At 41.4% G+C, this 27,317-nt stretch overlaps 2 protein-coding genes across 2 annotated transcripts; both read right to left on the bottom strand.

Moving 5' to 3' along the window:
* Positions 1-1,126: 1,126 nt before the first annotated feature.
* Positions 1,127-2,113, bottom strand: ASCL3 (achaete-scute family bHLH transcription factor 3). The gene has a single exon (XM_082485162.1). The coding sequence runs from the start codon at positions 2,008-2,010 to the stop codon at positions 1,456-1,458; it is 555 nt and encodes a 184-aa protein (XP_082341288.1). The 5' UTR covers positions 2,011-2,113; the 3' UTR covers positions 1,127-1,455.
* A 4,052-nt stretch (positions 2,114-6,165) lies between these two features.
* TMEM9B (TMEM9 domain family member B) lies at positions 6,166-18,630 on the bottom strand. Its single transcript, XM_082485411.1, has 5 exons — positions 18,480-18,630; positions 15,864-15,955; positions 12,123-12,231; positions 11,239-11,373; positions 6,166-7,321 (listed from the first exon to the last, which is right to left on the bottom strand). The coding sequence occupies exons 1-5, from the start codon at positions 18,561-18,563 to the stop codon at positions 7,166-7,168; spliced, it is 576 nt and encodes a 191-aa protein (XP_082341537.1). The 5' UTR covers positions 18,564-18,630; the 3' UTR covers positions 6,166-7,165.
* Positions 18,631-27,317: the final 8,687 nt, after the last annotated feature.

Genomic DNA, 27,317 nt, shown 5'->3' with positions numbered 1-27,317 from the left:
AAAAAAACCAAAAAAAAAGCCCACCGCCACAGATTGTGACAAATACATTGGTTTGAAGCGTGGACAGAAAGGCTGAAGCTGAGACAAGCTGAGGTCAAATCGCTATACAAACTTTCCCTTTTCACAACAAAGGGGAAAGACTCATGAATTCTACCTTTTCCCTGCAAAGCGCATATCAAAAACATGCCAGAATACAATGCAGAAATCTACCTGTGTGATCCCTAATCTTCATTTTCTCCTTAACAAATGTTAACCCTTTTTCGTTTGTTTGTTTTTGGTTTTTTTTTCCGGGGGGGACGACGACTTAATTGCATTTTGTAGGCATTTTTCAATCCACTACTATAAAAACAAGATAACAGACAGGATGACTGCAATTAGGGACAAGGATATAGCACTTGGGAAGTCTAATCATTTTCTGTATATTCTGCTGCACCCACAGACTACCTGCTCTCGTGCTGTCAGCAGAATTGTTCTTTAGCATCAGTAATAGGATTCCCTTATATACAGCAAATTTTAAGAACACTTTGCCAGTTAAGAGCTAAACTTTCTTCACCATCTTCACATAAATCTATGGTAGACCACTTAGCTGAAAGCATCAACAGCACAGAGGAACAGACCAGGAGGTCGGGGAAGACCACCCCAGACCTCAACCACTATCAGTAAAAGTCCTGAAAATTTCTGTTGCAGAACTACTTTCTCTCCCCAAGGCCAAGACCTTGCCAACCCTCTTTAAACTGTGCATTGTGTAAGCTGTTCTAATAATTTTAAGGGCACTGACAACTGAAGAAGAATACCTTTTTCAATAGAAATTAGGTTAAATCGACAGTTTTTAATGGGATTAAAATATCATTAATAAGAAAAGGATGAAACAGCACTTGCAAGACATTATGCTTTTCCTATGTTCAGTAACTTTGCTTCAGAGAGCTGCTACTCTCCTCTTTATATTTTCCCCCTTTTAAACGAAGTTATCCTTTTGCCGGCATCTGATGACGTTCCTGCGAACCTCTAAAAAGACCTTTTAACAGAAACACTGGCAATGAGACCAAAAATCTTTTAAGAAAGCATATGTGAGAGTAAACCAGTAACATTACAGAAAATGAGAGGAATCTCAGTCCCATCAGTGGAAAGATTTTATTTTAAAGTATGCAGGTTGTGACGATACATACAGTTACTTCACACATATAGCTATTACATTTTTGGTTTGGTGACAATTTTAGAAATGTTTTCCCATTTCCCTAAATTAACTAACTTAGATCATTCAGATGCGATTTCCCCAGTTGTCTTTTCCATATCTAAGTGTAGTTACTATCTGCAAAATTAGAACTCTCTTCTGTGGGCTGATACTGACGCGTGCTATGATCTACTCCTAAGACGCGCTAGCAACACACTCGTCTTTAATAATATAGCGGCTGCAAGGCTTCCAGACAGGATACCTTTTGCTTGGTTTGGAACGCTTTAGATAGTCTTCAAAAACTGGTTTTGTTTGTTAATTGCTTTAGGTGCTTGGCTTGGCTCCATGATGTTTTTTTCTGCCGCCACAGAATCACTGTACAGAACAGACTGTAGGTAGCTAATGTATTTTATTGCAGCACGAAGCGTCTCTACTTTGCTGAGCCGTTTCTCCACGTATTCCTTAGGTAGGTGATGCCTCAGTTTAGCATAGCCTTCATTGACACATTTAACCCTCTGTCTTTCCCTCTCATTCCTCTTCCTGATGAAAGCTGGCCCATAGGAGCACTCACTTCTGCGGTAACTGGAATGGGGCATTTGGTAGGGAAAGGTGCAGGGCTCACTGTAGAAGTTCTCCGCAATGAGATGCTCAGACATGAAAGGAAGAAACGACAAATCTTCAGAGCAAGTGACCTGGTTTGGTGTTTCTGGGTACACGTGAAACGTGACCACCGGGTCAGCACAGAAAGGTCTAGCCAGCTGTATGCGCTGAGTCTCAGCACAGATGGACAACTTGTCCATGAGGTTACGGTAGCTTTTGCCATCCGGTAGGTTTTGCATTTAACCTGGAAATGCATAATCACATAATAGTTTAAACAACTTATACCAAACAGTAGAAAAAAACTCACCTGGCCTTACCAACACTCGGCAGTACTGGCATTTTCCACGAGAGATTTTCAATGCATTTGTGACACTTCAGAACAACGTTGGAAGACAAGTTACATGGAGTGGAAAATGCCCCATTTGAAAATACAAGAGGGTGCAAGTCAGCAACACTAATTAAAAAAAAATTCACAATAGATTTTAAGAAAATAAGGCCACTAAAGCTTCCTAAAGGGAACGGCAGTCTCCTTTCACCTCAGCTTTAGAAACTAAGATCTACCTTTATATACCCCACATAAGTATAGCTTGCTCTGAATCCTCCAAAGTTTACACCTCTACAGACAATAAACAAAGCAGGTCAACATCTGGAGCATTCTCTCGACCCCCTTCTCCTCCCTGAAAAAAATTAAATCTACGGTTCCAATAACAGACTCTCTGTCCATACCAAAAAGCCTTCAAAGACAAATTGCTTTTTCTCTCTATTCATTTGATGTCTCATTCACTATACTATCTTAAATAGATGGAAACTTGTGCAAGGAATGGATCTCAATCTTAATCTTAATTTTATGTCTGTCAAGCATTAAACCCATTCTGCATAAAAAGTTTTACAAAAAGTTGAGGGGATTAATTTCTGCTAAACCTGACATCTCCGTGGATCCTCATGCTTCTTCTGCACTCACCTCCATATTAAACAGATATGAAATACTAAATACAATCCTACTGATAGAGGATTATGAAATAACCAATGTATTTGAGGGGAATAAAAAACCCACATACTGGTAATATTGTTCCAATTATAAATTATTATACTAAGAAGGGACTGCACATAGTGGTTGGAGCTCTGCTAGAAACTTGTAACTTGGACTGGCCTACTAAAACCACATACCCTCTCTTCAGAGCAGCATCACAGCAGGCATAACTACTCACATCACCCTTACATATTTACTAGAAAGATAATATTGCAGTATTTTATAGGAAGCTACATTATAGTGCCTTCCCAGTATCATTATTCAACCAGCTAAACAGCAACATCAGTGTAATGACTGTTACTTAATAGCTACTTAAAAATAAATTTTAAATAACTAGTTAATTTCTAAAGAATTACTGTGAACCATCCTCACTGATGGCAAGCAGTACTTGCCTACACAGAACCTATCCAAAACTGCTCTTACCCACCATCCACTTCCACATCTATACGTTGCTGTCTAAAAAACTTTGGTTATATTACACCCTCTAAAATGGAAAACATACCTGAGCGTTAACCTAGGTTACTAGAAACATCTACATTCCATGCTCACAAAAACTTGTGCAAAGTTCCAAATGTTTGGAGCATGCCTCCATAACATAAATGGGATTCTCTTAATCCTTCACAAGGATATGGGTATATTTTAACATTTTCTAATGATTTCATACCTGCCACGTTTAACACAGAGAGAATTTTTACTCAGTATGGAACTATCCCCACAACACATCCTATCAAAATGCCTCTGTATTTAGTGCCCTCTCTTTTTCTAATGCAAACAGGTCTCGCAACAAAAATCCTATGAGTTAAGAATTCATTTATAGCATGCTGTTAGACAAAAGAGAAAGTCACACGCATCTTAAACAGGAACTTCTGTAGGTAGGCTGAAAGCATGAACGCACATCCGCTTTACATTAATACACACGTAGAAAATCAGAGATGAATATAAACACCAGTTATAAAATGAAAACAGTAGACAGTCATCTTTCCCTTTTCTACTAACACAGGTTGGGTTATTGTCTAAAAACTTTCTACTGCTAACAACTTAAAAACATTGCCTGAAAAAAAGTCTGTTACATACAAAAAAAAAAAATTTATAGCAAAACATCAGTATAGAGCAAGAACCAAAACCAACACAATTTGTTGCTTAGTACTAACACTTTGGCTGCATAGCAACTCTTTTATTTAACACTATTTGCTGCCTTACTACCTGCATGAAGCACAAAATGCAAGTGTTAAGATCATTTTCCTTGTAGACTAGACTCACCAATCTTCAGATGAAAGTAAAATCCAAGGAAAGAAGACGTGCTATTTTAAGACTGATGAATAATACCTGAAAATAGCAGAATGGTATTAAAAAAAGAAGTTAATGCTCCATTTTTCTTACACCTTATTAAATAAGAGATCATATCAAACACAATTCATTAAAAAAACTAAGGAAGCACTGTGACTGAATAGCTGGTACAGGTGATTTACAAAAACACTGATATTGAGTGAAGATCTGTTGCTAGATCCAGCAATATGCAAGTCTCTTACCTGAATTATGTAGCTTGTTCCGCTGAGTCAATGACTGCTGCAATTTATAGTCAATTGACAACATGTAAAGTAGCTTACAGTTAGATCTGCTCATTTCTGGTTTGGCTTTTCCACCCACACCACAGCTATGATGGCAACAAAACATGGCATTACGGGCTAGAAATTTTAAAGCTGTATTGAACACAACTAGATTGCCTGAAAGTAATCAGGAATTTACTTTGTTTAGTTCTTGTACATATTCTGTTACAGTTTCTGAAGCGGTATTTTCATTTATTGGCATTTTGTCCTTTAATGTCTAGATATAACAATCAGCCAGAATTTAGTTAAATATTTACCATCAAGGCATAAACAAACTAATTTTCGTAGCTTCCATTTTAAACACAGAAAATCAGCATTTATTTAGAAGAAACTTGTGATGGATTTGTCTCCAGATTAGAGGTGAGGACACACATTAGCCATCTTAATACCCTCAAATTTACTCTTCATTATACCTGTAATTTTGAGAAATTCCCTTAGCGTTAAGAAGTATAACACCATATAAAATGTCTCTAATAAAGCACTTAAAGAGGTAAACAAGACAAAAATGTGAAAACAGTAGCAAGACAAACATTTTAAAGTTTTGCTTAAAAACTTAGAAACACAGTATGGAGCAATCAGTCTGCAAATTCAAATATATATAGGTATATAGATACTACGTGTATCAGTATATAGCTGTCCAATTGTACAGGTGCAAGGAAATAGGACACCTAACTTCAAAACTCTTACATTTTACAGGATTACCTTGACATTCTAGACTATCTCACTATTTGGCCCTTCTATTGACCAAAGTAAACCATATAAAAAAATCCCAAACCAAACCAGCTTATCTTAAAACTTCCAGAAGACACTGTAAGATTAGAAACAATTGATCTCCTACCAAGACTGCTACATAAACCCAGTCTTGTCTTCTAGGCACTGTCAGCCATCAAAGAAAGCATTCTGCTTCTGGTGCCCTCATGTGGGGCCACAACGCTGTAGTCTGCATCCTCCTTCCCACACCAGCTTCAGGCCTCATCAGAAAGGCAGCCAAGAGGTAGAGCATCTACTAGAACTGGTAGACAGGCACGTCTTCAACAAACAAGTTACACTATTTTTCTTTAGGGGACCCCGGATACATCACTGCCATAACTGGTTATTGACTCGTCAGGGTAGGATGTTGAACAAGCAACTGAACCCAAGTCTGGATTACTTCTTTTTGTCCTCACAATCCACCTTGTGGTTTTGTTTTGGTTTTTTTTTAATTTAAGGAAGAATGCTGTACTTCAACCAGTTAGCCACCCTTTACAATTCCCTCCGGATTAACATAGTTCTTGGAAGACCACAGGACTCACAAGAGAACGAAGCTCTGCATCTACAAAAGAGCTGCAGTCAAGTGCAAATGTTATAGGGCAACTATGTTTCCACCCCAGATGTGGCAGAGTTATGTGTACGGGTACGGTTTATTTCCCATGCTACTCTGTCCCCCAGGCTGTAGGCTAAGCAAGCCAAAACAAAAAAGCACCCGGCAACATATAGTTCTGTTCCATGTACCATTTCCTTCCACACTGGAACTGAAAACTGTGTAAGACAATAACGTAACTACACATGCATAGCTAAATTAGAGTCAGGGATTCAAAGCTCTTTTCAATTAGCAATTTGGTGAGCCTTTCTTTCCTTTATCTAAGCACTGAACAAGTACATATTTCTACTCTGGAGCATTTTCAGAGAAGGGCTTTTATAGATGGAATCTACATGCAGTGTAATGAGGGAGAAAAATGATGACATACAGATAACACATCTATTTTTCAAAAATCGGTTTTAATTGTTACATTCCAAAGGGGATATATGAAAGTTAGTAATCTAGCAACTGTATACCTCTTAAGAGAGACAGGTACAGAATCACAGATAAAAAAATACACCTAACTCCCAAGATGACAGGTGCTAGAGAAAGTATGTGCCTTACACCATCAATCCAGACAAATGCAGAAAGATTTTTTTATAATAAATATTTCATCATATACTAACTCCTGAGACTTTACCCATGAAAAGAAAGGGAGAAGATTTTTTTAAGAGATATCATACACATACAATATATTAAGCTATTAAAGCAAAATAGAATAAAATGCCAACACTGTCTTGATATGCATTGCATTTGAGTTTATCTACATCACAGTACTTTAAGTATGCAGCTCAGAGTCAGTGTCCATTTAAGTTTTTCCTTAAATCTGCAAACATCACTTGACATACAAGCATCTTGAAAGTACGAGTGCAAGAAACCAAATGACGAATACAGCCAATCAGGATTTCATTCTCCAATATGAAAACTACAATGCAAGATTCAGATTTTCAGTACCTAGCATTAGTCAGCAGAAAATCCAAGTATATTTACAAAAGGTCTTTACATAAAGTGATTAGTGAGTTGTAAGTAATTACTGTGTTCCCAGGTACTTTTTAACCACATAAATAGTAGAGAGAAATATATAGTTAAAAATCACCATAAAGTCACAACTGTAAATAAGGTACCACAGTGGCAACCCAAGATATCTTCGGGTTTGTTTTCTTCTCAGTTTTGTTAGTAAAAGCCATTTGAAAATCTAAAGATTTTAGCTTTTGGTTAACTAATCTTTTTTAATTGCTTCCACTCCAGTACATTCCTTCAAAGTTCAAATACTTTTTTGTGTTGTTTTTTTTTTTTTTTTTAAATCAGTAATGAACCATTCAAGAAAACCCTTCTGAATTGGCAGGATCAGGAAGACATAAGTCAGCTCTTTCAATTAGTCCACTTTACGTCCCTGGAGTTATTTTACTGAGACACAATTAACTCAGCACAACGTGACGGTCAAAGACAGATTTGCGTTGCTCTTGGACCTGTAACTTCCAACGCTGCTGGGCATACTCCACTTTGTTCAATACATTGGCACGGCTCCGAGAACGAGCCAGCACATCATGAGCATTTGCAAAAGGCTGGTGATCCTGCAATGGCAAAAATCATTAGTTAGATGTCAACAATTCCACCGATCAGTTACATTAAACTCTTTTTCGCTGTTACATTCCACGGGGTGGTTTTTAATTTTATTTTGGGGGTTTTGTTTGTTGGGTTTTTGTTTTTGTTTTGTTTTTGTTTTGGGGTTTTTGTTTTTGTTTTATTTTTTTAACAGTAAACAAGTGGTTTCAACGAGCTGGTGAGTAATAATGATCAAGCAAGTTTTTGAATAGTTAGAACTGGACTTCGATTTCTCAAAGTAATTTCCATAGGTTTCCCAAACAGACCAAACTTCATTGTACTGTCAAACAATTATCTGCTACCCAGACATCATGGTGAGCTGCAAGATCAGAACCACAGTCTTGCATCCGTTAGCAGCTGGTAGGACAGAAGCCTAGAACTGACCCAGGTTCTAGGAGCCTCCTGTTATTGTCATGAACGCACTTCACTTTAAAACGGAATTAAAGAGTCAGTTCTCTGCCAGCTCTTGGCCGTTTACCATCAGGCAGTTCAGGATGTTCACACACAGCTTCTATATAAAACAAACACACTCTTGATGTTTACCAAACTGAACCTATTGTACTGAGTTGTCTAAAAGCAAAGTGTCAATACAGCTGTTTAAGTGACAGCTCAACAATAACTGAGCTTTTGTTTAATATTTACTCTGTGTTTTCCAAGAGTTCCTGCAAAGCTTTATTTTGTTCTAGTAAGTATAACCAAGTTATAAACACTAGGAGTTGGAAGTAAACTTCTTATTTGGCTGTCAAACTGTTTTGGACAAAGTCATGTCGCTAAAGCTATGTCAGAAAGCATCAATGCATAACAAAAAATAACATAATTATGTCCTGTACTAAATAACTGTCTTTTTTTCTACATCTACACTTCAGATTCCCCTCCCCCAAACACTTTAAGACATTTACATCATGGATACTTTATTTGTGACATGATTCTGTGTAGAGTAGCTCAAAAATATTTACAAGTCCCAAAGCCACACATGAGCATCACTGGGCTAAGAAATATACTAGTAGAAAACAAGAGACAATCCCTGACCCAAAGAGCTATCATCTCATCATAAAAGGTTACGCAGATGGACATACCTAGAACGGGAAGTTAAGAGGTGACAAATCATTCACAGAGAAACAAAGTCACAATCGCAACACATTTCTACCATAAAATAGACGGTGCAAGTGACAGCACAGGACAAGGTAGATTGTACTGGCTTTCCTGATAAACAACCATCCCAGCTCAAAGCCTAGCTACCATCAATTTCTATGTAGATAACAAGGAGAAAAAAGAATTTAAGAGGAAGAAGTTCTATGGAAGTGGCTTACATTCATCAGTTGCCACTGCCATCAATGGGCAACAAGAAAGAGCAAACACACTGGCTTGAAATTCAGCAACAACAACAACAACAACAACAACAACAACAAAAAATCAACGCACACAGTGTTTCCAAAGCCTGACAAGGATCAATACCTCAAGAACTTGCCAGAGAGAAGGCAAGGATGGGGATAAGTCATGAGGGACCTTTAAACTATTTCATGTTGACTGTCACAGAAGAAAGATAAACAGAAAAGGAGCAACACGAACTATGCAAAGACCTGAAGTGCTTTATGTTCCAAGCACTACTGCAGCTCTAAGTACTAGTGACTCCACAAGCACAGGTAAGGGTCACAGTAACGGTTACACCAAAACATGAAACAGGTTAAGATGGATTCAAAATTTAAGGTAAATTCATTCTGAGGTTAACCGGCTCTGCCACAGGACTTATTTCACTTCTTTCACCTACAACCATAAAATTCTAACCCAGATTTGGAGATATTAACACAATTTATACAAGCTATAAAATAAATACAATTTGTCTGAGGTATAGCACACAGGACGAGTTCATTTAACTCAAGTAGGAAACTGCCCAATTTGCTATAAGAATGCAGACAGAAAAAGTGTCATTCAAATCCCTCCTTTAAATAAACAACCAAAACCAAACCCAACACAAAAACAACACAAAACCAAAAACAACCCTCTCCCAATATCCTCCTAGAAGTGACTTAGAAAATGGGAAAATCCTAAGATGTCAATAGAAACACAGTTGGAATATATCTCCGTGTAATACAAAAGGAAGTGCAGAAACAGTGGGACGCAATAGTATACCTCTGTCCAAAGAACCTTCATTACAGACAGTGTTAGCTCAAACTTGGGTAACAATCACGTATTTTTGTTGTGAAGTCAAGGCAAATAAAGTAGGCACACCTGATAAAAGCTATTATCTAGGAAAATACTTGATTTTAATAACTTAATATCACCCCCTGCAGAACAGAAACACCTTTTTAAGTCAAGGTGGCTGATCTGACCACTTACGATAAAAAAATAGTAGAACTAAAGAATATGCCTTTCCTCGGTTTACTAGCAATGAGTTGTCACGCCAAAAAATAACCTGGAGAAACTGAGTGCAACTCACATTAAAATCTGCAGATACAGAGCATAACAAAGCATAGCATTTACTGCTTTTGATACCTTCAGATCTATGAAGCCACTGAGGCAACAGGCTGTCAGAACTACAGGGCTTTTAAATAGACTTTAAGTGTTGCCATCATAATTTTGTTTCACCAAGAACAAACTTACTTATCTCCTCCTATTAACTTCCTATTTACTTGAAGGAATGGTGAAAATATTCTTAATGATTCTATTGTAAGACTAATAAATGTTGTAAGTTTTTCTGACTAGCTCCCATTTACTTCAACAGTAATAAAGTGCTCATGTCTGCTGAAAAGCTTAGGTTAAGCAGACGGCGATCTTCCTATTTCATACTCTGGGTTTGGTTTCAGAAATTCTTTCTAAGGTTATGCCACACCTGAAGCGTACTTTATCAGTAAAAGCAGAGCTGTTTGAGAGGTCTCTATGTAGAAAGTACATTGACGCTGAGATTTCAGAATTATTTTATCAGTTTGTGTGGTTCAACACTGACACTTTACCACCAAACCACCTGCCATTTTAGAAAACTGTCCTCAGATTACTGTATGGCGATACTTCTCCCAGGTACGCAGATTCATCAGATGTAGAGCCATAGTCCATATTTTTATACCATTCTAAGTCCTCCTTCAATACACAGGCAACCTACTCCCTCCGACCAACCAGTATTCCTTATCCACTCTGATCAGGTACTGAAGCGTCTCACTCTTTCCAATACAAAGTTTCATAAGGTCTTACGTTCCCTTCCTGTAATGGTTCTGAAGACAATTTTCTTGCATTTTTGCTCCGAGTCAAAACCACTGTGTTGGAGATTGGGAAGACCAGTAGTGACAGGAAAATGAGTCACTAATGGACTGCTCCCCTTCTCCTCCCAAAAAAGGCTGTTCTGATCTGTTGGAATATACTGTCACATTCTGGTTTCTAGCTCTAATACTAAGAAATTATTTAAGCATGATTGGTCTTTTACTTCATTATAATAATTTATTCTTGAATTTTTGGCATCAACAAATTCAAACTGGAGCAATAGAAGATGCAACCCCTCTCTTACTGCTTAGATTTCTCTCTACAAAAAGGAAGTAATGTGCATAAATGGGATCACTAGCAAGACTGTATGGATCATTAGAACTCAAGAAGTTGTACCTCCTATATATGCTTACCTCCATTCCTACCCTGTTTCTTCTCTGAGAAAATAACCTGCGTATAGAGCTGGGTAACTGAGGCAATCCTCATCTTACTACTTTCTAGACCAGTGAAAAATTAAAGTGTGGGTTCACAGAAGTCATCACACAGCTTTCTTTTCCTGGCCCTTCAGGAAAAGCATTTACACTGCCTGGCAAAAAAAAAAAAAAAAAAGCTGCTCTTCCCAAACAGTTATTTAACAGCTAACCATCCCCATATTTATGTTAACCCAAGTATACAAGCACTCTGGTGAACTCACCCCAATGTCTTCATCGCTTTGTATGAGCTGTGAATGTCCAAAGAGACGTCTCTTCAGTATAGGTTCCACCAGTGTAAGGTACACCATGTACAGAAGAAGTAGACCCAAAATAGACAAGTATATGATGATTGTAACCTACACAATGCAATCACAGTTTATGTCAGAATTGTGACATTACCCCCACCATATCTCAACAGCCAGCAAGGACCAAAACACAACTTAAAACTCACTAACAGAGAAAAAACACCAAACAACGACCTGGTATTAAAATGGTTTCGAGCAGACAGATGTTAGCTTGAAACAGTTTCTCTTAGTGAGGCCTTGCTAAAAATCTTATGCTACCCCTCTTAAAACAACTTGGTGTGTGTGTTACAAAAGAAAAAAAAGATGCATTGCACAGTCTATTCACCTCAGCCTAGAGTTCAAGGGTTCCAATAGGATAAGAACGTGAAGAATATAGAAATCATCTGTTACAGCAAACGTAGATGATTTTGCTCTTTTTAGCTTGCCAACACACAAAGAAAATTTACAATAAGCAAGTAAGACAGACGAATAATGAGAAACCATCTAAAATAATAACAAAACCATGAAGTCTAAAGCTTGACAAACTGCCCTAAAACACTCAGAATTTCATCAAGGTGTAAACCTTAATCTCAAAAGTGGAGACCTTCAAAAAAGGATCTCAATCACGCTCCTTCAGCTTTAGCTTGATGCTATTGTTACTACTCAAGATAAATGGTGAGCAACTACAATGAAAAAAAAAGTTAAGTCTTAGGCTGCTTTAGAAAAATTTTCCCTTTAAAAAGAATGTTTCTCTAAAAGACAGACATATTTACAAATCAGTTGAACTATTTAATATATGCCAACAGAATTATATTGTTTACCTTAATTGTCACAGAGCTTCTCTCTTCATATTTGCATTCACAACGTAAACAGTATGCTTCTACATCAGGTCCAGGGACAGGCATAGGCTCAACCACATGAAGACAATCACTGAGGAAATACAGAAACTGCTCCGTGAGTTTTGAGCTGGTCTTAGCTTACCTATTCCACTATGCACGCAGATCACAGCTGCATGCGCTGAGAAGGCACCTTTGCTTAAGTTCAGCTGTTCTAAATTATAGGCATCCAAGACTTTAAAATAATTGTGGAGTGGTGATTTATTTATTTTTTTACTTAAACAAGAAATTTAGCTATTGACAAGCTTCTAAACAAGTTTCAAAACCTTTCTAACTCAATACAATGTTTTCGGTTTTCGGTGAAAGTATTAAAGCTGTTAGCATAACAATTCCAAGGATTTGAATCCCAGCACGAATGCATCACTTGACGCTGACATCATGGATGAAAGTAAATTCCAGCTATATACTTTTCTTTATCATACTCAAAAGAGCCTTATTCTATCCTTCCACTGTCTGAAGGGAGATTAACCTCTCTTTGGTGTTCATGAACAGAAGTTCTTTTTTTCTTGCCATCACAAGTTACAAGCATTAAAAAAAAAAAGAAAAGTCAGATGGGTTGTTTCTCTAAGCAACAGGATAATGAATAGCATTCAGTTTTCAGAACCGGATCAGGATGCAAAAGCATAATTTGACTTAAAAGATTATAAAATATAGGTCAGTCCCATGCCAAAAAGCATGGCTGACAATCTTACGGGCACTCCATACCACAGCACTAAAATCTAGCTGTAACTAGTAACTTAGGTAATTTTGGTCTTTTTGCTGCCTAAGGTTGCTTGTTCAGGGTTCACATCCACAGTCCCTGCAGAGCAACGATGGAACAAAAATCACGTTTTGCTTTTATCCTGGTTAACTCAATGTCAGTCAGCAGCAGGTAATAAAATAAAACACCAGATGTGACAGCAGCAGCCTAGGATTCAACACTCTGCTGGGCCAGATTACAACGTTGCAAACACATGGCCAGACACCAACTCCTCTCTTCTGTTTTCTTCATATTTCTTCTTCACAACTAAAACTATTGAGCGTCAAGTCCCATCCTCTGGAGGGGAGTGGGAGCCCTATTTTTCACATTTCTTCGAAAGTAGAATTACATTCTCCTCTGTGGAGGAGTGCAGCATTCAAGCAACAAAATCAAGAATACATGCAAGTTATAATGTAAGCAATTTCTGTTCATATAATTGAAAGCTCACATCAACATGCTGCACAAGTATAGAAGAAAGCTTGTATGTAGCTTAAGTACAGTAGCAAGTCTGTTACTGTGAACGTATCAAATATTAATACCAGCAATTTTTTTTCTCCAGTTCAGTGTTTCAAGTTGCTAGGAAGTGTAAAATCTATCAGAACCTTAGAATTTTGATGATGCGTTTCTTTGGACTGCAATTCCACAAATTTAGAGGAAAGTGTAGAAAAGGCTGATCCTTTTCTAAACAATTTTCCCACTCAACTGCCTCTGCATTACCACCTTCTCCCTTGTACTCACAGTAACAGTACCAAGTAAGCAGTTCTTTCAAGGCAAGCTGGGCTAGTCAGAAGGGCCGCCTTCTGCACAGATTTCCAGTTCATTCAGCTTGTAGACAGAGTGTCCTCCCTCCCTCCCTCCATGTCCATGACTACCACTGCAGTCAGCCTCTGTACATGAAACACCGATACTTCCAAAGTACAAAATACAAGCACCAACACTTTCCAGGAAGGCTATTTAACCCTGTAGGTGTCTAGGCATGGCCATGCTTGCCTGGCATGTTGTCCATCAGGATGGGATTGCCTGCAATAGTTCCAAGCCTGAGCCCAGAAGGGTGAACGCTTGTATTGGTGTCAAAGCACCCCAGCCCATGCTGATGTTAACATAACACGCTGTTTGCCAGTCTGAAGCTGAAGAACAGACCACTCCAAGTGAAAGAACTGAAACATTCAGATGAGAATATCATGAAGCACATTATAGGTTCAACATTAAAAATTAAATTTTCATTTTATGTCTGGACAAGCCAGCAGTTAGTGGTCATTAGACTGTACGTAATTCATAAAGACACTAAAAATTGATCTGGCTCTTCTCTCATAAGTGACTGATCTAAATACCTAAAGGATGGTGTACATCACCCAGTTCTACTCAGCAAGTCACTTGCACTGATGCAGAAGCCAAATGATAGCACTAAATTTGTCGATTTTATTGCACATGAACTAGCAATCAAGCCTTTTAGAAGTCTCAAGATGACATCTCAAACAGAAGAAAAAAGCCATAAAACGTTCCCAGGTGGTCACTTGAGAAAAGATCTTAACAAAATGAGATTTAAGATAGCAAAATAGGGTTTTGAGATTCTGTATGCATCAGTATCTGCCACCATAAAAATCAGTCAAGCCTGCAAAGCCAATTTTTCCTTCAATCAGCACCAATATTGATTTAAAGGGAAACGGGGTCTCTTCTGCTAGTAAGACACACACTAAGCAACAACAGCTGAAAAAAAAAAATCCATTTTCATTTGCAGAGCAGTAATGAACAATAAAACCAGTAACACTACTACTCTGAAATTCCTGCTGCAGCTGGAATTCTCCCAGTATGTTTCATCACTGCAACCTAATTTGTCATAGGAGGACTAATGTTAAGTTAATCATGTGAGACAAAAATAGTAATTTCGATTGGACAGTACATTTTATGTTTATTAGTTCAGGTTGAAATTTACAGTGTTGTTTCTCACAGTTCTCCTATAAGTAATTTAATAAGTCAAGGCACAGCTCTACACATATCTGTATCACTAATTTCATTCCTGTAATTATTTTCATGGGCCTACTCAGGGGTATAAAATTTTCATAACCAAGATACCAACCTGCTGCTACTCAACAGACTGAAGAGCCTTTTATAAATTCTTAATGTAACTGAAGAACAGTCAATAAATCAAGAAGTATGTCACGTTTTATAGGCTGACCCAAGAACCTCTGAGCACTTCCGACATCAACACAACTCTAAAACATGGTGTTTCATTTGTACGATTCACATAGACAATGATACTCAAGGTGAACTTACACAAGAGAAATACGCCAATGTATCACTGTTGTCTCCCTTTCTTCCCCAAACCCTAATCTCTGGTCACGCACATCAGTCCTCAGCTTAGAGAGGAGTCTGACAAATGCCACAGCCGGCCTGAGCAATACGATACCACACTGCCGGGGCACAGAGATGCAAAACCTCCCTCTGGAAAAACACGTTAGACAGCTCAGGCCATCTCATAAGTGCACTCTCTGGCTGCAATTCTGGGGAACAGAAGTCTCCAGAAACAATAGTCTCTAAATGATAGGATAGGTGTGAAGAGTAGAGAAAGACAAGACAATACTTGAGTCCTAGTTCCATAGCCATGCTCCCTTGCCTTAATACCATTTCAAATCATTGAATTCAAATTACAACACCCTCTTCTCTTCTACTACTTCCAAGTCCAAATAAATAACTAAATACGCGAACGAGCAAACCAAAACAGAAGAAAGGGCAAAAACTATAGATTTCAAGCTTTGTCCCTTGATAGAGCTGAATTCTGGAGTACTTTGAAAAGAAAAGTTCCAGTAAGTTATGCAAGAGATGCGACTTCTTCTGATACCACCACAGGAGACTCATATTTAGTCACCAGGGAACAAATCTTTAACCAGTAAGACTCATTATAATTTTTTAATGTCACAGACACTCACCAGTCTTTCTGTGAAACATTTTTGTTGTAAATATGGCCCGAATGGTCTTTGTAAGGAGGGCAGATGCATTTACATCGGACATCCTCAGAATTCTGTAAAGTAAACAACATGCTTAGAACAAATTATCATCAGTAACCATAACAGGATACAGAAAGCAGTCTTCACATAATGCATGTAATATTTAACAGAAACTACTTGCAACTATCTTTATATAGCCTTACTCAGGATTTCCTTCAAGTTTAAGAACAACCCTTCAAAATTACTAAGCAGGCAGAGCAATCTGTCAAGTAAGGCTATTGTTTTAGATAGCAAACACATTCTTCATGAGAAAAATCTGGAGTTTGAGCTCACTCTTCCTTTTAAGAAATAACACACATTCAGAAGTTACTGATGTTGGTATATTCAACTATTCAATTCATGAGAACAACTGTATAACAGACATAGTGATGAGCTTAAAACAAATGGAAGAATATTAACCCCAAATGGAAGCTGGCAAAGAAACCTCTGTGGATAATCCTGTCCTCCCTGGCCATAACAGAAAAAGCTTTGTAAGGAAAACTATTAGGGGGACTAGTAAAACCTACAGTCCTCTTGTCTTAAACAGGAGCAAGATATTGTGAGGTAGAGAAAAACATACAAAATTGGAATCCAAAACAAAGGCAACACATGTGAAAAATGATGGAAAGTTCTAAAAGCAAGTTTTAGAGAAATTAATTAAAATTTGCATAAGCAACAAGAAGCATTGCAGAAAGAAGTGAGGAGAAACAACTGTTATAGATATTGAGAAAGAAGTAGCATCTAAAATTAATATTTAGACCACTACTGGGAAAAATGGCATTTCAGAAGATCACTTTGTGTAGTATAAGGATAATTCCTTCCTTTTACAAACTGCACAGGAACTGAAAACAGAGAGAATGGAGATGGTCTGCAAGGGGTTATAGATGAAAGCATTTTCAAACCCAAGTCAGAGTAACTTTTTTGAGCAAATGATAAGAGATAAACATGGCTTATCTAAAGTTCAAGGCAATTTCTAATGGCATTACAAAAGAATGTTTTAAATAGTATTGGTGATAAACTACACTGAACAATCAGGTCACAGTAATGCTAAGTGGGTATAGGTCAGTTGGAAAACCTTCACTGCACTTATATACCAAGTCACTTCTGGTCTCACAATAAAAAAGTCAAATACATAATCATCATTAAGAAGGAGAAAATTCAGACACACAGGTACTTTGACAATAGGAAGGACTTTTAGTATTAGGAGACACGATGTTCTCAGCCAGTCACAGAGACACTAAGCTTATAGTCCCAACTATTAGCCCAGAAGGACCAACAGCAGAGTGCCTGCAAACATGCGACCCAGGTAAGGCAGCAGGAGCCGGTAGAGCCACCACAGGGCCAGCAAGCAGAGCTCACCCAGCAAGCGGAGCACAGTGCCCAAGATGAGGTCAGACACAGGGCAGACCCCGATCCCAGCCCAGGCAGCCACAAGAATCATAGAATGGCTAGAGTTCAAAGGGACCTTAAAGATTACCTGGTTCCAATGCCCCTGCCATGGGCAGGGACAACTCCAACAAGACCAGGTTGCTCAAAGCCCCATCCAACCTCCTCTTGAACGCTTCCAGGGATAGGGCATCCACAACTTCTCTGGGCAACCTATTCCAGTGTCTCACCACCCTCACAGTAAAGAATTTCTTCCTGATATTTAATCTACATCTACCCTCTTTCAGTTTAAAACCATCACCCCTCATCCTACCACTAGGTTCCCTGATAAAGAGTCCCTCCCCGTCTTTCCTCTAGGAAAAGTCCCTCCCCTATAAGTACTGGAAGGCTGCTATAAGGTCTCCCTGGGGCCCTTCTCTTCTCCAGACTGAACAACCCCAACTCTCTCAGCCTGTCTTCATAGGAGAGGTGCTACAGCCCTCGGATCATCTTCGTGGCCCTCCTCTGTATTTCAACAGGTCCACATCCTTCTTGTGCTGGGGACTCCAGACCTGGATGCAGTACTCCAAGTGGGGTCTCAAGAGAGTGGAACAGAGGGGAAGAATCACCTCCCTCACCCTGCTGGCCACCCTTCTTTGGATGCAGCCCAGGACACAGTTGGCTTTCTGGGCTGCGAGCACAAATTGCCGGCTTGTGTTGAGCTTCTCACCCACCAATACCCCCAACCTCTTCTCCTCAGGGCCGCTCTCCGTCCATTCTCCACCCAGCCTAGATGTGTGCTTGGGATTGCCCCAAGAACAGCAACTCCATCCCAGCAAGGCCCTTTCAGTGAATACGTGACTGTTATTTGTACCTTCGCGTAACGGCGTCCCCAGACACCACGTCAAAACGACATAAATTGCTACAAACGTCCGTACCGACGCCAGCCAGACGGGCCCCGCTCCTCCCGGCTGCCCCCCGGGAACCGCCGGCCGCTCCTGCAGCCCGCGAGCGGGCAGCGCTACAGGGCAGCACCCGGCCCAAACCACCCGCTCCGACCTCCACCTAAAGCAGGCCGAGGCGGCGGCAGGGGGACACTGAACCACCGGCGGGACGGAGGAGGGGAGGGCCTCGCTACCGGGAGGTGGGGAGCACCACCGTGATCCGTTCCGCCCGCCCGCCCCCCTCGCTCACCTTGGCCTCAGCGCCCAGTCCCGCCAGAGCAGCCAGCGCCAGCAGCGAGCACAGGCGCACCCAGCCCCCGCAGCAGGCCGCCATGTCGGGCCCCGACAGCTTATCGCCGCCGCCGCGCCGCCGCCGCCGCCGACCCCCCAGCGCCCGCCGCCATCACTTCCGCCTTCCGCCCGCCTCACGTGAGCCGGCGTCCGGCCGCAATGGCGGCCCCCGCGGGAACGGCGCCGCCGCCGCCGCCGCCCGGTGGTTCCGGCTTGCAGGCGACGTGTCGGTGCGCACCGGCCGGCCCTAGGCGGGATCCGCGGGCACGGCGTGCGCGCAGGGCGAGCTCCGACAGGCCTGCGCCGAGGCCGGACCGGGATTTCGGGCGAAAGCCTGCGGTGGGGGGCGCAGGGCCTGCTGCTCCGAGGGGGGCGAGCGGCCAGCGGCGGCGGGCCCGGTGTGACCGGCACCCGCCTGTCCCCGCAGCTCTTGAGGGCTGGTGGCGGCATCCCGAGCCGGCGTGATCCCCTCAATGTAACGTAGAAGAGTAAACGAAGGAGCCACAAATGGAATAGCCTTTGCCATAGTGCTTGCTCACCGCAGGGTGGTTTTTCAGAAGAAAAACACAAAAAGTATTGAAATTGGTTAAAAGCGGTAATAAGGAGTGCTCCAGATGAGACGTTCAGGTCGCAGGTAGTCCAGTTTTATATAAATCTTAATATGTTTTATAGGCAGGCAGATCTTTCTCTGAGAAAGCATCCCTAAAATCCAGCCGTGTTCCCTGTTTGTGGTGTGGTTGTTAATCGCCGCAACCCGAGAGCAGCGTTCACCTTTCAGAGGGCAGCCGGCCTTGGTGAGAAGCAGCATTTCCAGCCACTGTCCCTTGGGACCCGGCAGATCAAGCGGTTTCCAAGTTTTCCCTGCTGGGGTAGGAGCCCCCAAACCCGCCGGAGGGTGCGAGGGCCGGACCCAGCCTGGCCTGTGCTCAGGAGCCGGTGCCGAGCGAATGCTCGAGCCCAGACGGGGAAACCGCTCGGACTTCTTGCGGCCCCTGTGACACGCTTCACAGAGGAACGGCAGGCTGCGTGACTCAGCCCATTTATTCCCTCTCCTCTGTTTTATACCTTGTATCTTTCTCACATCCATTTTCTGACCTAAACCGCTAAGTAGTGACACTGTACATCATCAAAAGCTGCTTTATTTCCTCTGTCCTTCCCTAGTTAGTACCTGTAATATCATAGGAACCCTTTAGATACCCTTTAGCAATCCTTCAGATACAGCATAATTTTCAGTTGTGCTGTTACACTTTTTGTTTTAATACGGTGAGTTGTGTAATACCACCAGTGCATCAGGCATCTCAGTAAAGGAGCTTGAGTTACTATGGAAACAGAAAACACCTTTATTTAAAATTCAGGGAAAATTGCCAGCAGAGTATAATGAGCATACATCAGGTTTCAGCCTTATCCAAACAATTTGTCTGTTTAATGACTGTATCTGCAATGAAAGTGTTTTGAAGCGTGAAGGTGGCTCTGTGTCTTCCTCACCACCCACGCTTATAGTCTGCGATGGGCAAATCGACTGCTGAGTTGAAAAACATGCTGAATCTTTAGAAAAACATGGATTGAGTTTTGAGCTGAAGTAAATAACGTGCAGTTTCAGAGGCATCACTGCATTTGGAACAGCTGAGTTTAGGAAAATATTTCTAATAGATAGTCTGAAAGACTCATTTTCTTTCACATTCAAAGAGTTCTAATACACAGGTAATAAATACACTTTCTTTTACGTGGCTGGAATGGTCTTTGGGACCTTCAAGCCCAGTCTTGGAGCTTCCTCAAATCCAGGGACTCCAAAAAAGAAACAGGGGCTTGTGAGCCGCAGGCTTCTGGTGCTGTGGGAGATAAAGATTATTTCATCGAGAAGATGTGTCCATTCTTCCCCTAGAAAACAGTAAGCAGTGATTTACTAAGCAAAACTTCTGGATGAATTATTAAAAAAAAAAAGTACTGGAAGTTTTTTCCTAACATTTAGATTTTTTTAGAGGTTATTTTTTTATTTATTTGACAGCACACTACTATTAGAAGCAATACTGTTAAACCACAGGAAAAAATAAACCAATCAAAACAAGGAAAAAAATTTAAAAATGCAAAAGAAGGATGATTTTAAGGAAAAAAAAAGTATTAAATGATTGCCCTGATTATAACAACCCTATTTACAGCTGCTCTTCAGTTATTTGATCTTCCAGATGGGCTGAAGATGGGTTCCATCTTCAAAAGAGCTCTGGAAGGTTTATCTGTGGAGTCCGAGCTTTATTGGCATGCAGCTCAGTCCTTACCGGAACAACCCTCTTCAAGTTAATGGAGCTGAGCTCTCATATCTAATATGCTTTTTTAAAATAATATCAAAGGTGCTTCAATAGCAAGATTTGTTTTGAGACTTGTAACCACACACTGACATCTTTAAGCTGAACCTTGTGCTTTGCTATTAGTGCACTGTGTTGAATTACAAGTGAGCTTTCTATAATTTTGTAGCTTCTGTCATAGTTGTCTCCATCATCAAGACTCACACAACTAATCTCCCCCCCCAAGAGCTGCTGGCAGTCTCTTTGATCATTCCAAGGCTCTGCTTCTGAGGCTCTAGGGAGAGCAAAATCCTGGTCCCATCCCACAGAGAGAGTGAGCTGTGGGGCGCAGCAAACCCCCGTGGCCATTGGGGCAGGGCCTGAGCAGGGCTTTTGGGAACAAAAGGCAAGACTGTGCAATGAAGGACACGGCACAAGTGGTACATCCCTAGGTGTTGGCATGGGGGGGGGGGGGGGGGAAGCTGCTCCAGGGGCATATCTTTTCTGCTCAGTCATCTTATAAAAATAGCTTATAAAGAGCTTTATATTTCCAGGTGCTGTACGTGCAGAGTGGGCTTCTGCGTTTCCTTTCCTGTCGCAGAAGCCTTCCCAAAGTCACATCATCCCTGGAGCCAAACGGTGCACTAAGCTGTGTCTCTGCTCTTCCTTACTGTGCTGCACTGATGCACATGCGAATAAGAGTATTTTAAAACCTTTTTCCCTGTAAAATAACTTTATGAACTAAATGGTAATAACATTGGACTCCGCTGCGCTGTGTCAAGCAATTTGTGCAGGGTTGCTTCGCACTCTGCAGCTGAACGGGCATTCACTGTCACATGGTGGCTGTTCCTCAGGGCAGGTAGGGTAGAGAGTATTTACCATAATTTTAATCATCTGCAATATGATTATTTTTTACTAATGCAAATTACCATCTTTTTATGTCAGTTCAGCCTATTCACATTCTGAACTTGCTTGCTTCCCTTCCTTTTCTCAGCTGAGAAAATCTTTTCATTATCAACAATGACATAAGAGAAAAATCTGAAGGGATTATGTAAATAAGTAATTGAATCAGCACTTCTGCAATCATTGCCAACATGAAAGCAATGTGACATTTGCACAGAAAGAAAAACAAAGTAAATACAGATTCTCTTTTGTCTATTCCCTATGTTCAGTTAAAAAATTAAAATTATGGCAGCAGTTGTTATTGCAGCAGCCTTTATTTAGCGAAGAAGTGTGGGAAGCAATTAATTACAATGTCAATTGCTCTAGGCTAATAAGAAATTCACCTTTCAGCAGATCGGTCATCAGCATCCATTTGAATACATTCTGTCACTGGTACTGCATCCCTTAAAATAAACAGCGCAGTTTTGTCTCATGAGTTTCTGTTTGGGCCAAACCCCCAGTGGCTGTGTTCAGGTCTAGCTGGTATTCTGGCCTCGTGGTCTTTGGTCTCTGGAGAACGCAAAGAGAAATTGACACCGGGGGAGTGGAGGTTTACAATAAAAGCAAGCTTTCCAAACATAGTCCATCTCAGAGACCCATTACATTACAGTAATGCAATGTAATGGCTGGTGGCTTCCTTCCATAACCGAGGCATTATTTTGCAATCTGCTGTTACAAGTTACGTAAAGCCTTTCACAACAGAAATACATTCATATGGAAAGGACAAGCTAGACAAACTGTTTACCTCTGTATTTCTATATCTGTATTGATATTTATGATATGAAGCAAATGGAGGGAAGTGCTGAAAGAGCTCTGCATCTATTTTATCTTTCTGTCTCAGTGAATCCACTCTTGAATTTTCTGCGGGCTGTAAGAGTTCAAGGTCCCCCTCTGTTAATGCAAGGTCAGTCAGTACTCTTGCACGCTGCAGCATTTTGCTAGTACCAGCTGGCTTCCCATATCGCATGCATGGGGAGCATGCAGTGTTCTGCATATGGTTTCAATTAGTGACATACATCATGCTCTTATCAATGCAATTCCTGGTGCATGTCCCTGCCTTCAGCAAAGGAGAGGTGCTGCAAACACAAGGAGAAGCAGCTTGTAGATGAGAAGGGGGCTTTAGCTGGTTAACCATGATTTTTAAGTCCAAAACTCTGACTTCATGCACTGCAACACGAGGAACAGCTTCTGCATTTGTTTGTTTAATCCAAAATTTATTAACAGCTTCCACCAGGCCTGACCCGGCAGGACCTCGGGCATCCTGTGTTCATTGCCCATGGGAGAGAAAAGGTCGGTGCTGCTCCACATGCTTTGTCTTGTACTCCCTCTTCTTCCTGGAGGAGTTTTTGCCAGAGGCATGTTTGCATGGAGGCAACTATGACCAAAAAGGACTCACAGTTTCTTCCCCATACAGAGTTATCCACTGGGATTAATCTCTAATAAATCCATGGTCCCTGTTTTGTATTCAAAGGGATCAGCTCTAAAGGTAAAGTCACCATGAATCTGGAAGATGCTTTACCCAGTGCCAGCCATTTCGTTCCAGTCTTTGCTGCAACCTGCATGGAAACACCATAGCCAGTGAGAGATATATTAAAGGCAAGGCAAGACTATGATTATGATACAATTACAGGCCTTTTTGCGATAAAGTTTATCATTAGTTTTCTCAAACTTGTTGCTAAGCAGAGGGGCTTTAATCAATAACCTCAATAAATAGACTGGGAACCCCTCCATGCGTTGGCTCCATTTTCTTCCCTTGCTTGCTATTTTGGTCACTTTTCCAAAGTACACATCAAGCGAGCCCTGGATGGATGTGCCCCCTTCATTCACACTTCAGTGTCGATAGGAAATGAGGAGCATACACTCAGCATCTCGCTGGCCTGGGTCAGTGGCAGCAATGCGGTTACACTGCAGATGCCTGCTTTAATTAGGAGATCTTTTCTTTGTCAGCAGACCTGGGCAAGATAAAATGAAAGCTTGGAAGCGACGAATTGAGATTTGCTCTTTTAACCTTTTTCCAGTTAACACTTTCAACTTTTCTCAGATCTTGGCTTACCTATTGCATTTGATTCTACTTTCACTGGTCTCTGGGGTATAAGATTAACAATATTCTTTTTTTTAGATACATCATCCATTATAACTACAAAAGCAGGAATCTCTGTATTCTTCTTTATCCAGGAAACCATTCTTAACCATTGTTTATCCCTAGCAACCACAGTATCACAGAAGATATTTCTTATAAACATAAAGAAAACTCTAATAATTCCACATATGTAGACCTGCACAGAGGAGATAAGTTGCGTTCAAATACAGCATTGTGCAAAGGGAGTCAGATTCCTCAGATGACCACAAATATTGACACTATGGCATTATTTTTTATTCTTAACTTGTATGCTGTGGTGGTGTACACATCAGGCTCAACCCTTTGTCTTCTGCCATTAATCATTATGGATGCCAAATTCATAGGCTGTTAAAATGCACACAAACAGTGAAAATCAAGTGAAGCTATCTAAGTAAACAAAGCCTTCAGTAACTGCTTTCTAACATGACCATAAGGGTCATGTTCAGAGGTTTCTTAGAAGAAATTGTGGTTCCACCAGATATTTTTAATCTCAGTCCTTTCCCTCTGATGTCTGTGCCTGCATGCCATGCTCACTCCGTTGGTGTAAAGTCTTCCTCCATTCAGATCAGTGGGAGTGATGCCACTTTCACACAAAGGGAGGTTCTGGCCTTTGCATTTCATTCAGATTAAATCTCTACTAGAGACAACCTAATAGCTGTCTCTCCTGGTGCTGCTGAACGGCATCGATTTTATGCCACCACATTGCCAGAGTTTGTGCAGAGGACCCGGCGCGGCGGATGCCCTACTTGCTGCGTTCCCATGACAACACCCTGCAAAGCAGCTCCCTGCCAGCTCCCCTCTGACTGCCTCATCACATCCCACAGCCCGGGCTGCACCTTCCAACCCCAGACAACGCCTCTTCCTTCAATTAACAAAAAGTATTTCACAAGGAGAAAAAAGGTCTATTTGAAATAACGGTGTTTTGATTGTCAGAGCAGAGCGTATTAAGCTCTCCACCACCCAAACACTGGGAGGATGGCTGGGTTTGGTTTGGCATTTTACACCGCGCACTGCTGCTCAGTAATGTAATCGGGAATGACTTTTGGTTTCGCTCCAGGGGCTATTTTTTCATTGGTGCTGGGTACAGTGTGCCTGATTCTCCGTGTACGCTGAAATGAATCAAAATATAACAGCAACTCCCGATTTCATGTAGTAGATGGTAAGGAGTTGCTCAGACTAATTATTGTGGTGAGGAAGATCTGCTTTTGTTGGGGGCGAGCCTCGTCCTGCCGGTCCTCCAAAAGCTGTGTGCCTCCTGGGAGCACCCCAAGAGCAAGGCCTTCACGAGGGCCAAATACAGATCAGTCAACCCAGCAGCTTTCCAGGCAGAGGTTTTTGGAACTGATGCTTGTGGCTGTATAGAGGAGGAATATGGAACATAAAGATAAGTTCAGGGCCTTGAAGCTGGGTGGCAGCGGAGGAAGGTGAGCTGAGATTTCCTGCCTGCCAGTCCAGTGCAGTGCTATAGCGAGTTGGAGGACCTTTTCTATTTTTTTTTAAGTTAAAAATATTTAAAATAATATTTTAAAATAATGTTTAATCAATTTTTCCAGTACTGAGACTAAGATTGTTTTGCTGCTTATATGTAGACTGAGGACTCAGTCTGTGGCTCTGGCTGTACCACTCCCAGTCATTCAGTATTTACCTCAACAAGTGCATGTTGTCATGCAGATACAAGGGAATCAAAATTAAGCTTGATAACCAAGAAAGGGCTGGGATCCTTATGGGGACTCACTGAAGGGCTGGAGCCCGCAGAGGGGCTTCTCCAAGCCTGCCCAACTGAGAGGAACTTACAGCTGAACACTGTCAGGGTTATCCCCTTTCCGTCACGTGAACAACCCTGGGGCTGGCAGGTGCTCTGGCCGTGCCAAGGGCAGGTTGTCTGAGGTGTGAGCAGTGGGCTGACTTACCGCCTCTGATGTCCTGGAGCAGCGAGTGCCCGTAAGAGGGCATTGCGGCTGTGTCACCGAGTTGGACTCTGTACACCCTTCTCCGACTTCAGTCCTCTGAGCATCCCTCACCTCGCACCTCCCTGTGCGTGACTCGAAAGGTTTCCATGGCTCAGGAGCCAGGTTCACCCCTCAAGGGGCTCAGCACAAAATGCTCCCTACACCGCGTCGGAAGATGCTGACAGGCCCACAGGTCACAGCACGTAACCCATCCTGGGCATTTGCCCGACAAGCAGCAGCTGAACTCATCGTGCCCTGGCTACTGCGTCTGAGTTTTATAGTGCTGCAAAGACTTGGTATAAAATCCACTGCAAAAGCTCGTTGCCCTGGTAGACAGAAAGTGGTTTGCACGCTATGAGCACAGAGTATCTGCGGAAAGGTTGTTCGTCCTGCCACGTGGTGACTATAACATGCATATTTTGATTTGGTCCGTTATTCAGCGTTGTCCAGCCCAAGCATTTCTGTGACCCCACCATCAGCCTGCACATTACCTTCCTCTTCATTCAATTACTGGCTAATCTGCTATTCCATTTTATTTGATGTGAGCTTTAAAGACCAAACCACGTGTACTTCAAATTACACAATGTCTGTCCATAACTTGGGCGGCTTCAAGCAGGTGCTGAGGAACAATTAGATCACTGTCTGTAGAAGCTCTCATTTAAGGAAGAAAGAAAAGACAACTCTAAATAACATAGATACAGAGAGAGCCCAAAGATTGCTCACACTGATAATGAAAATTAATCAAACATCATTAGCAGTCTCCAGAGAGCCCAGTACATCATGTGCTTCTGAGCTGTACTTCTGGTTATCCTCTGCCTGACGAGAGCACCTGCTTCTCTCAGCTCAAGGGCAGGAAGGAGCTTTGCTGCACCAAGAAAAAGACTGAAATTTGGAGCCCTTTCCAAATGGAGTGGGGTGACTTTTTTTTTTAAAGCGGTTTGGGACAGACTGTGGTTTAGTGGTGCTGAGCAGCCATCATTTCTGGGGAATTCAATAAATACAGGCAGGTGATTCTATTAAATACATAGTCTTGCTTTTCTTCCTATAGAGTGGGACATGGTTTAGTGGTGGACTTGGCAGTGTTAGGTTGATGGTTGGACTTGATGATCTTAAAGGTCCCTTCCAACCTAGACAATTCTATGATTCTGTGACTTACCTGGAGGCAGTCCACTCTGAGCAATGCTCCCTGGGAGGCTTCTTCTACAGCCAGCTAAATGCAACTGTCATGGGCTTTTCCAGTAGGCAGCATCTTCTATGCAGAAGAGCTGTGGGGAGGGTTGGTTATTAACACCGGTCTCTTAGGGATTATTTTCGCACACAATTATTTCTGCTAAAACCTCGTTGTTTCCTTCCTTTTGTAGTCCTGCCTGTCTTCTTCACAAGCCAAGTTCCCCTCATTTTAACCCACCAGCCTCAAAAGCTGGACACTAAATCCATTCTGTTTGTATTATGTTTAATATACAGGAGCCCTGATTAGAGCTTCTGGGCTTTACAACTGAATGTTTTAT

This window comes from Vanellus vanellus (genome assembly GCF_965231255.1).
Source record: "Vanellus vanellus genome assembly, chromosome: 6".
NCBI lineage: Eukaryota > Metazoa > Chordata > Aves > Charadriiformes > Charadriidae > Vanellus > Vanellus vanellus.
The sequence above is the reverse complement of the archived record's forward strand: the minus strand, read 5'-3'. Positions and strand labels throughout refer to the sequence as shown.

What these genes read in the sequence shown, in the direction of transcription:
- ASCL3 (XM_082485162.1), bottom strand. Translation starts at nt 2,010, where the DNA reads ATGCAAAACCTACCGGATGGCAAAAGCTACCGTAACCTCATGGACAAG.
- TMEM9B (XM_082485411.1), bottom strand. Translation starts at nt 18,563, where the DNA reads ATGGCGGCCTGCTGCGGGGGCTGGGTGCGCCTGTGCTCGCTGCTGGCG. An exon ending in GAAGCTCTGTGACAATTAAG is followed by an intron (nt 11,374 to 12,122) that starts GTAAACAATATA and finishes TGCATTGTGTAG; the next exon opens with GTTACAATCATCATATACTT. An exon ending in AAAGCGATGAAGACATTGGG is followed by an intron (nt 7,322 to 11,238) that starts GTGAGTTCACCA and finishes TTGCCATTGCAG; the next exon opens with GATCACCAGCCTTTTGCAAA.